Source organism: Triticum dicoccoides, chromosome 6A (assembly GCF_002162155.2).
Source record: "Triticum dicoccoides isolate Atlit2015 ecotype Zavitan chromosome 6A, WEW_v2.0, whole genome shotgun sequence".
In the NCBI taxonomy this organism is placed as follows: Eukaryota; Viridiplantae; Streptophyta; class Magnoliopsida; order Poales; family Poaceae; genus Triticum; species Triticum dicoccoides.
The window spans coordinates 17,298,220-17,310,012 of record NC_041390.1 but is presented as its reverse complement, the minus strand read 5'-3'; the positions used below and the strand labels follow the sequence as shown (position 1 = coordinate 17,310,012).

The window sequence follows — 11,793 nt, the reverse complement described above, 5'->3', positions numbered from 1 at the left end:
TCCAAATGAGTCCTCTGTGTGTACACTGACAATTGGAGCAGAACATGCTGCTTGTTCTGCTTTTTCACTTGACTGACTTGCATATAGCACACCTTCTTCATCTACATTGTATATTTTAGGTGAACCTATCTGTGAAATAGGAATTTGCTGCTCATCTCCAATGTTAATCTGCAATTCTGCCCTCTCAGACTCTCTACCTTTCATAACAGTGATAGTAACACACATCTTGTCCTCATATAACTCCAGCATCTCTTCAACATCTTCATCACTCCTGATTAGTTGCATCCCTGACATTCCTACACCATCTTCCTTCACATAATACATGGAATCATTCTGATCATAGCCCTGAATCCCAATGAGAGCTAACATATTCAGATATGTTATATCTGACTCATACAGTCTCCTTTCTAGATTGTCACAGCCTTGGAAATGAAACCTCACTTCCCATGGTTCATCATCATCCAAACTGCAATTTATAAACAAGTTCACTTAATAGTGCATTCAGTTAAACTACATTCATTTAAACTATAATACATGTCAAAACAAATTCATTTAACACTAAATTCAGTTAAACTATAATTTATGTCAAAACAAATTCAGTTAACACTAAATTCATTTACACTATGGTTATGTTCCAATGTTAGTTAACACTAATTTAAGTTAAACTAGTTGCAAATATCTTCTGCTAACACTACTTACACTTAATAGTGCATTCAGTTAAACTACATTCATTTAAACTATAATACATGTCAAAACAAATTCATTTAACACTAAATTCAGTTAAACTTTAATTTATGTCACACTTAAATTCAGTTAACACTATATTCAGTTACACTATGGTTCTGTTCCAATGTCAGTTAACACTACTTACACTTAAACTATAGTTCAGTTCCAAATAATTTAAAATAACACTACAATGTATATCGAGTACACCTCAAGATAGCTAAGACATACAGGAACAAATAAACATGAACAATTCAGTTAACCCTAATTCCTAAATTCAGTTGGCTAAGAGCAAAGTATAGACTACACGAAAAATTATACAGAGCTAAGCACTCCTAGCCAATTCAGAGAGTTAAGAGGAAGAAGAAGAAGACTCACTCCACACCGCATAGGCCAGAGGTGAAGTGGTGGCTCTGCGCGGGATTTGCCGTCCAGACCTGGGCCAATGATGCTGCCGCCTGCGAAAAAATGTCGTCGGATGTGGGCTTGAACTTGCTGCCGCCTTGCTCGTTGAGCTCCTCTCCGCCGTCGGTGAAAGATCCACCATTGCCAGCAACCCTAGCAGGGGGGCGGTGGGAGAGCGAGGAAGGGCCGTGGGAGAGAGAGGAAGGGCCGTGGGAGAGCGAGGAAAGGCGGAGCGGGCACCGGATTCAACGAATCTGAGGTCGCTGCCGGCACATCCGCCGCCGCCGCCACCGGTGGCCATGGGGGAGATGTGAGCACGAGCGGGTAGCCAGGGGGAGTCGAGATGCGATTTGGGGGAAAGTGGTGGTAGGGTTCGAGCTGGTTAGGTTTAGACCGACGCCGTCTAACAGCGTGTCACGGCCGCCGTCTCGCCCTGGCCACATGGCACCTGACAAAGGGACCCACCCGTCAGAAATCCACTCAAATGCTCTAAATCACGGTATCAACGTTTTCTGAAAACTGTCACCCCAATGTTGGTGGTTTTTTGAAAAAAACTGAATGCTGGCGGTTTTCTGAATTAGGGTCCTCAATTGTGGTGGTTTTTTGCAATTTACTCCCTGAGACACGGCTATCATTACACGTTCCCATTCGACCTCCTGGACAAGGAAAGCGTATCCTGCCTAGAGTATCTGCAACTTAGCTTTGTATGCTTCAAACATCCTTCGCACTTCGTAGGTCTCCAAACCTAAGAAAGCTCGATCTCTATTTACTGAAAGGCACCACTAGGCAGGATCTGGAGAACATCTTGGGCAACTGCTGTAAACTCGAGTGGCTGAGCCTAGTCAGATGCCACCTGAACGATGAGCTGACGGTCGTTCAGCAATTGTCGCACCTGCACTACTTGAAGGTTATTTACTGTGAAATAACCAATATAGAGTTCCACGCTGCAAGTCTCTCCACCTTTTTGTACCATGGAACATACATACCTATTGCCCTCCGTCATGCTTCCAAACTGGAATGCAAAGATTTCGCTCCGCGGTGCAGTTTTTCAGCATGCTGCCGCGTCACTCCTCGACAGGCTTCCAGATGTACAAAATCTAACACTGGATGTTTTAATTATACATCTAGAGGTATTTCATTCCAACGATATTCAAGTTAGGGTTTAGCGTGTGCAACTCATTTGTGTAGTAGTAATAATAACCTCTGCTTTTATCTTTCAGACCCGATGGACATTAAATAGTCCTCGCGTGTTTTCTCGGCTCAGGCATGTGCAGATAATGTTGATGATATCTTATGAAGATCATGATAAAATTCTCTACATTGTTTCGTTTCTAAGGGTTTCTCCGCTTATTGAAAGGCTGGAAGTACATGTAAGTAATATTCCCGAACTGGTTCCTCTTTTGCCACATAGTATTATTTTCAACCTGCATGTAGATGGTAATTAACCAGATACCCCATGTTACATGCATCTTGAATGGTATTTCGTTCCAGCATTGTTTCTCTCTGTGCTGAATTCGAATACCATCGTATATGTACTTTTTTTTGCAGTTTCATGGGATTGCTACTATGTGGTTTGCAAATGAGGGACCTTTCAGACAAGAGGTCCCGCCATCTGAATACACGCATCTGAAGAACATCCGTGTCACGGGTTTCAGGGGTGAGAGAGGCCAAGTTGAATTCCTTATGCACGTTGTGGAGAATGCCCCTGTGTTACAGGTTGTGACTATGGATACAACTCAAAGACTGAGTGATGCTTTTTTTAAACCGGGAATTACCCCTTTCCATTACTCTCATAACGGAAATAACATTAGTTCAAAAGATCCAGGAAACCTAGAAAGGGGAAGCGGGTTCAACGCATCACTGGGAAACCCACGATGGGCACCCGTCATCGGGCAGCCCACCTTGGGGCGAAAACCCAGTGACACCTACGAAGCTACGACCAGAAAAGTTCAGCCATTACAAGCCTGATTCAGATAGGCCACCCACACAAAAGCTCGCGCAGGAGCATGAACCACTCACATAACCAAACTAGTCTTTCACCAAAATGCCAACTTCATGCGCCATGACCGGGATACAGGAGCCAAAAGAAGCGCATGCGGAGAAGAAGAAGCACTGCCTCCCGCCCTTGGCCACCTGAACTTCAACTTTCACCCGCTCCGCGTCGCATCTCTCGGTGTTGCACAGATTCTCATCATGTTTGTGGCGTTGATCCTCAGCATTTTCGATCCATGCTCCATCACCTCCCGATCTTCACCCGACAGCAGACCTGCCCAATAAGATATGTATCCACAAGCAGAATATATCACCTCAAAAGGAGACTTCAAATCCTTGAATTCAAAGATTCTTTTGTTACGACAGTTCCACATCGCCCAACATAACGCAGCCAGGCCAAACGTGTAAAACCTCTCACCATCAGGGAGGTAACAATGACACCAAGCAAAGTATTGCCACAAGTTGTTAGGGCAACACTCAGTGCCCAAAACACACCCCACTGTTCTCCACATAACTCTAGCGACAGGGCAGGTAAAGAAGAGGTGCTGAGAGGTTTCTCTGCCGTCACAGAAGGCGCACACCGGCCTTCCCAGCCACCCGCGTCTGCACATTACATCCCTGGTCAGGACAGAATCCTGAAACAATTGCCAAAAAAATCTGATTTTTAGGGGAATTTTTGCTCTCCAAATCCATCTAAAGTTGCATCCAGCTAGGGGTCTCTCCAAATATTCATAAACGGATTTTGTGGTAAATTTCTTCTTCTTCCCCATGGACCAAACAACCTGATCTGGATCGTTAGATAGGGGCCAGCCCCGCACCTTATCTCGCACATCCCTCCATTGTTCGAGAAGTGTGGGGTTGAGACTTCTTCTAAAGAAGTTCACCTTCACATTCTCCCTGAACTTAGCCACCATTATCTCTTGATTATCACATATGCTGAACAGAACAGGAAACTGGACATATAGCGGTTGCTCATCGCCAAAAGGATCCAACCACAATCCGGCAAGATTGCCAGAATTCAAGATTACTTTTCTGCCAATCATATAGTGCTCCTTAACTTTCATGATAGCTTTCCAGATGTGAGAGTCCCCAAATCTGGTCTTAATGGATGCCACCGTATCCTTTTTGAAATATTTTTCCCGGATCACCTCTTGCCAAAGCTCATTCCGGGTCTCTAACTTCCACCACCACTTGGTGAGCAGACTTATATTCTGTTTACGTAAATCTTTCACCCCCAGGCCCCCCTTCTCTTTCGATCGACAAATTCTGGACCATTTGACCAGGTGATACCGCTTGCGTCCATCATGTTCTTGCCAGAAAAAGCGCTTGCGATGTTTATCCAGTTTACTAATCACTCCCTTAGCTAGTAGGAACATGGACATATAGAAGTACACAATGCTAGTTAAAGAGGAGTTAAGGAGAATGAGACGCCCTCCCGAGGAGGCTGCATTGCCAATCCACGATTCAAAACACTTGAGGAATCTTTCATCCACAAAATCCCAATGCTAGTTAAAGACCGAGTGATGGTTGGTATCCAGATGAAGTGAAGCCAGAACTCAATAGTGATGCGCTTGATATTGTTAGAGGCCCTCTGCTCGAGAGACTCCCGTCGGGTGCAAAGCTTTTTCTCGCTTAAGGTAGCGAGAGATCAACGTTCCGAGAGCTGTGGAAGGACATCGTCTTCAACCAGACAGCAGCGGCCTTGGGGAGACCGGCCCATGCATGGTCGTGTTCTTCGGAGCGGAGGCTGGGCTTCTTCGTATCGATCTCGAGGCCTTCTCTTTCGGTCATCGAGCGGGTAGATGTTGTTAGATGAGTTGTTCTATACGAGGTGCACCATTGCTGCGTTTATAGCATGATAACGTTTGTGTTGGATGGATTTTGTTCCTGTGCTGTACAAGTAGCAGATTTAATGTTGTTCTTTGGTACACCTTTTCAAGTGTTTGAATTGCCAATTTGGGGACAAATTCGTTTTTGTTTTTACGAGGAAAATACGTCAGGTCCAGAGTGCTTCGTCACCCGGCCGATTACAACACGCACCATCCACCGCTTCAGTCATAACCACATAACCAATCCAATTGCAAATTAACTGTCGCGAAAATTCAGTCATAACCACATAAGAGATCTCATAACAGAAATTAAACTCGTTGCCTTTGGATAGATTCATAGTGTATGAGTCAACCTCTTCCAGTCTCTTCTCTCAAAAGGAGACCTGAAAAATATCATCACATGAACATCGATCCCAAGAACAAATGGAAAGGAAGGGGCCACTCACCAGTGGCAACCACGGCTAGGTCTGGGTTTTGGCGGGCAAAGAGACACTACAAGAGGAAGGAGGTGGACACGGAAAATATGGCGCTTCTCGCTGCCGCCGCCACCACTGAAAAGGAGCTTGTACTGATGGGTCTTGCATTGCCTTCTCATCTCCACCAACATAGTATCAGCACAACTTCTTCAACAGAAGGCATGTGAGCAGAAGGAACATAGTGAAGGTAAGGTGATTTTACCTGGAATTTGTACGAAGACCCTCGGCCTCCCTACATCGATATTCCTACGCACCTGTTATGTTGTCTATGGGTGAAGTATACCTAGCCATCCCTCGGGCCGGGCCAACCAAAGCCCGACGCAAAAAACCCAGGCATGAGCCCGGCCTGGCCCGGCTGTCGGGCCTAAAAATCAGGCCCGAGCCCGGCCCATCATGCTAAAAGCCTGTTGGGCCTCGGGCCATGGGCCGGGCCTCTTACTTAAACGACAAAAACGACGGGCCCGGCCCCGGCCCAGGCTTCAGGCTCAAAACCTAGGCCCAAGCCCGGCCCATGGTCAAGGTCGGGTCGGGTCGACCAGGCCGGGCTGCCCATGGCCAGGACTAGGGTGAAGCCTCGGGCATGGGGAGTTGGGGACACCGTGATGACGTCGAGCAGACCTAGGGCGGACGCTTTAGCAGAGGTCATGATGTGAGAGGAGAGATATGGGGGACTGAAGCAGCAACATTTGCTTCTCCTTCTCTCCATCATCGCACTCGGCAAGCGAGTCCAGTCGGCGGCGAGCGACTGCTGACCCAGTCACCTGGGACTGCCAATAAACACAGAAAGATGGAAAGTTAGGGTTAGTCGTTCCGTTCGTGGGCTTCACATGGAAGAAGGCCCAATCAACCACAAGCTTTAGATTTTTCTACTGTAGCAGCAGCCCCTTAGGACAGCCATCCAACCGCCAAAAATGATCGGGACCCGAGATCTGACGATGAAAATCGCTTAGTGCGTGAGAGGGCTAGCTTTTGGCTCGGTTTTCTACTGTCCTAGATAAGATATAAGAGTAGTAATTGTGTACGTGCACTCATGTCCTATTTGACAGTAATACTATTTCCACGTTTATCTGCAATTAATGTTGATTCCAAGATTAGTTGTGCTTAATGCAAATTAATGTCGTTTTAAAATTACGATCTGTGTAATTAACATATTTCCAAATTATTGATTATGTGATGTATCCATCATTCGTGTAGGGTGAGACGCTGGATATAGGTGGTTGGATGGCTCAGTTCATTTGGATTCACCAAACTCAAGCTTTTATAAATAACATTCCCTCCGTTTCTAAATATAGGTCTTTTTAGATATTTCAATACAAACTACATACAGATGTATATAGACATATTTTAGAGTGTGGATTCATTCATTTGCTCCGTACGCAGTCCTTATTGGAATCTCTATAAAAAACTTATATTTAGGAAGGGAGGGAGTAGTAGTGAAATCAAACATAAGAAGACAAATAGAGGGAAATGAGAAATACAATCAATAGTTGTTATAGTAGTTGAGGTAGCGGTGAATCAAATGAAAGAAGACATCATTGGATACATGTGCATTAGTTTGCTTTTTAAGATAGACTCCATTAAATTATTTTCATCATATTATTCCCACGTTTCATACTAATTTTTCACTGGGTAAAACGCTTCCATCAGTATGCCACATAAGCCCTCCTTGGTAGGACCAGCTCCACGTGCCATACGGATGTAGCCATTTTCACCCCATTTTGACCCCCATGAGTTCTTTATGATCCAGTAATCTATGCGTCTCTTGGGGTCATGGTCATCGGTGGTGCCGTAGCCCACCACCAACATTGAGTGGGTCCGATCCCTACCACATGGACCCACAAAGACGCCTCCTCCATAGCGCCTGAAGGCGTTCGGGTCAACCACCACAACAACGGGTTGGGCTGCCACCGCCTGCATCAATGCCACCTCATCCTTTTGCGGCACCTCTTTGATGCCATCGATGGTGACGACAGGGTTACGTTTCGACACCAAGCAGTAGCTATGCTTATAGGCAACGTATGGGTAGCTAGCCTCTGTGGTGATGCCGCCGTGGTTATAAATGTATTTTAAGGCCACTAGTGCGCCGCCGCCAACACAACCAGTACTTCCCTTGTCGCAGTCTACGAGTTGTTGCGCAGACAATGACACCACGTTCCTCATCCTGATGGAGTTGATGCCCTCCACTGCTGCTGCCGCCGCAAAAGCCCAACAAGACCCACACCCTCCTTGTCTCTTCACACTCGTCACAGCCGACGGACGTTGGTCGTAGCCTGTCATGCGCCAGTCCACATACATTGGTAAGTTGTCACGCGCGACAACAACTCCGTGTGTGAACTGGTCTTGGCTCCGCTTCCCGCCGTCCGGCCTAATGTTGGAGCAGCGACCATACATGTGGTCGACCTCTTCATCAGTCATGTCGCCGAAGAGGTTGAGGCTCAGCTTGTAGGGTGCGTCACCTTGGTTGAATTCATGGATCATGCGAGCGTTCTTCTTGAACACTTTGAAGCGCCGGGCTTTGTCACTGAGGTCGTCTCTCACATTGTGATGCTTGCACCAGCGCTCATATAGTGCCCATAGGGACTCCTCAGACGCCAAGTCCCTATCTTTGATGTCCATGGCGTGTGTCATCGGCGTAGTGGTAACAAGCACGATGGCCATGAGTAATATCATTACAATTGCTCTTGCCATTGTAAGTACTAAGTGGTTGCTTATAGTGTCTTAGATATCTATTGGGTTGTGTGGAGTGTGCCAGGTAGCTTTGGTCCTCCTTATATAGCAAAATTCTTGTAGTGCACGTGCAGTTTTTGTGTACACCCTTAATTAACTCGGAAATGCTGAAATAGTGGACTGACCCACAGGCAAGGTCGCCACTAGAAGATTTTGAGCTAGACGGTGAATCTAGCAGTAATTATTCGAGATACTTGTGCATATCTAGAACATATATCTTTCTATCTCTATCTATATTTATATCTGTATCTATCTATATTTATCTATATCTGTCTATACTAGTCGTCAACCCGTGCATCTGCACGGCCTAGCTAATTCATGTGCATTTCTTATTGAAATAAATATGTGACAACCTATATTTTGTTTGTAATGATAGAACTATTTTTTTGTGATACACATTTGAATTCATTTTGGGATGCCCGTTTGAAATATTTGGGGAGATGTAATAGCCTGCAGCATTTGAAGGAAAAGGGATAAAATTTCTCCAAAGATTTTGCAAAATATGATTTCCACGTCTTTATGTGTTTCATAGTCTTAAAGGAGCATGCACTTCATAAGTAAACTCAGCACATGAAAAATAATAATTTGTAAACCAAATGTGAAATGTTGCCTCATCAAATTTGCTAAGACAATAATATTGGACAACATTCAGTTACTAATTTATTATATGCAGGATGTTTAGAAAGTATATTGTAGATATGTTTTTTATAAATTAATTCAGATAAAAAAGTTTTTTATATATCTATGACACATTTGTATATGGCATATATAGTCTGCATGTGCATGTGATCTTTGTGACAGATAATACTCAACGTAATATTCTCATGGAATTCCTATACTTGATGATGTTTTAAAAAACACACATCTCTGCTAGTTATAAGTCCAGCATAAGATAAAGACATTGATGGCACTATATTACTTAATGGAATAATTAATTAATGTACAACTCATATTTTTTTTAAGTCTCATCATGAAAATTATGATAATACTAAGAGAATATTATATCCCAAGTATTTAAGTGTAAGTCAGCAAAATTTACGATTATCTGTAAGAAACATCTCATATGAGTTAATTCTCCTCTCTTCGGCTTTCATGCTCCGAGATATAACTTACGCATATATCAATCGGTTTTGCAATCGGAATGTCTCCTTGATGTTAAAGAACTATGTACGCATGTACTTAGGTTATTTCCTACTTCCCTAGAGGACCACTTATGAGGAGTAGTAGGCAACACTCTCGACGGTGCAAAATCTAAACTTTTACAGAGAGACTATCATCTACTCCCTCCGTTCCTAAATATTTGTCTTTATAGACATTTCAAATGACTACTACATACGGACGTATGTAAACATATTTTAGAGTGTAGATTCACTCATTTTGCTCCGTATATAGTCACTTGTTGAAATGCCTAGAAAGACAAGTATTTAGGAACGGAGGGAGTATGTTTAATGGATGATGACAATCATGTTTTCCAAGATTGAGGGAAACATGTTCACAGTAGGAGATGACGGATTGGACTATACCTCCTTTTAGATTTTATTCTAGCGGTTGATGGAACACTAAAGGTGGCACCGATGGCCTAAAGAATAGATGATGCGGCAAGGCAGAGGATTAGGAAGAGCTGCCGTAGGGAGGGATTAGATGATGCGCCATTGGGACGGATGGCAAACTGAAGAAGAATTTTTGCAGCAACATGCTAATGTGTTTTTCTTTCTTTGGATTTGAAATCAATCAGGAGATTTTTTTTTTTGGAAAGGAAATCAACCGGGAGAGTTGAGCAGACATAAGTGTGGCTTTCAAGAAAGAAAACGTGCTTGTGGGAGAATATGATAGGTCGTTGTACTTTTTTTTGGCTTGAAGTTGTAGCTTATTTCTTTTTAATTCCACTGTAATTCTTTTAAAGGGACGTTGTTCATCTTTTCTTTTGATACATGTGCGTGTGACCTTTTAAAAGAAACAAAACATGCTTGTGGGAGAACATGATAGGACACTGTACATTTTTTGGATGGGATGTTGTAATTTTATGTTCATGCATGATTTTTCTGTCCATGACATTTGATGTAAATTTTTCTAGTAATGTTACAACAACACGATTTCTCATATCTATACCTACTATTAAAGTAAGGTGATATTCTTGGTTTCGTCCCGTGATTAGTTTTTTTGCCGTTTGTTTGAGTCACGTACGAGGTGGTGAGGTGGTACTAAACGATGATCGTCCGTTGCTGGGTCTGGTCGCCGCCGCCTGGGCCTTAGCCCATCTATCGCCCAAAACAGTACGACGGCCCAACTAGCACCAGCGACACTGTAAAAAAATTGCCTTTAACTGGAGTCGAAGTGGCACCCTTATACACGGGAACTATGTTTCATTGCCAACTGAGCTACCTCATTTTTTTGTGCAGTGGTTGGCTTGCTATTTCTTTTTAAAATACTTGTCAGCTCGGCAGCAACACCTCGACTTACGACAGGGGCAAAGAATAGTTTGGTGCATGTTTATTATTTTCTCAATAGTCCCACCTCGCCTTTTTAAATCGATTCTCATCAATTTATATACGTTTTGAAGTTCTTTGTAACATCAACCAGCCGCCTCATGGCAAGAACATTGAGATGAGAAAGAGAAAGAAAGCACAGAAAAACAAGAGAAAGGAAGCATGGTCGGTAGTGCGGGGTCACTCAGACAGTGAGTCAACACAACAAGGACGAGATGCCTAGCTGCTCCGACAGTGAGTCAACACAACAAGGACGAGATGCCTAGCTGCTCGGACAGTAAGTCAACACAACAAGCACGAGATGCCTAGCTGCTCGGACACAGCGGCGCGAGGACATAGTGACACAGCAAGGAGACACCTGGCTGCTCGGACACAGCGGTGAAGACAAGTTGATGTAGTCCTGCACGCCGGAGTGGTAGTCGGACACGACGACGATGCTCGGACACAGCCGCGAGGGCATGTTTGATGCTCCATAGCAGAGTTGTAGGTGGACTCGGCAAGGACGAGACGCCGGGCTTGCTCTCGTACATGATGGCGAAGATGCACTGCTCTTTTGGTTGGCTGCCAAAACACATACGTATGGCCTAGATCTTCAATCATCTGCTTCCCCAATTAATTTTCTCATCCCGTTCCTTTACTTATTTTGCCTAAAAGTTCTTAACTAGAAAATAGTACATCAGGCCCACTTAGTTCATAAAAATAGACAATTAGCTTCCTAGAATCATCCTATGTGCATATATCGGTTGTGTCACCATAAGCATTTCTTTATCCAAATATCCGAGAATATCAATGTGCATTCTCTGTGAAGGATTTTTAGTTCGCTATTTTCTGTGTGTATAGCCCTAAAAGAAACGGCTATTTTTTTTTGGAGATAGTGTTATTGTTCAATAAGCTTGTGCTCTTATGCATAATTAGTTTTTCTAGAGAATGTGGTATTATGGAGTCTGCTTCTTTTACTTAATTTTGTAGTTAAAGCAAGTACAAGTCTAACCGTTTGCCCATAACATAGTTGCCCTAAAGATGGAGTCAGACAGTTGTGGTTGTGTGAACATCAACGCCGGTGGACATGGAAGTTTCTGGTAGAAGATATGGAGCACTAGCAGACAACTAGACCGTGTTCGACTTGGCAAATTTCGATTCATAAGAACCAGTGTT

The 11,793-nt window shown here is 43.8% G+C and overlaps 1 protein-coding gene across 1 annotated transcript; it reads right to left on the bottom strand.

Annotated features, from left to right (window-relative positions):
• Positions 1-7,039: 7,039 nt before the first annotated feature.
• Positions 7,040-8,041, bottom strand: LOC119315498 (ervatamin-C-like). The gene has a single exon (XM_037590108.1). The coding sequence runs from the start codon at positions 8,039-8,041 to the stop codon at positions 7,040-7,042; it is 1,002 nt and encodes a 333-aa protein (XP_037446005.1).
• Positions 8,042-11,793: the final 3,752 nt, after the last annotated feature.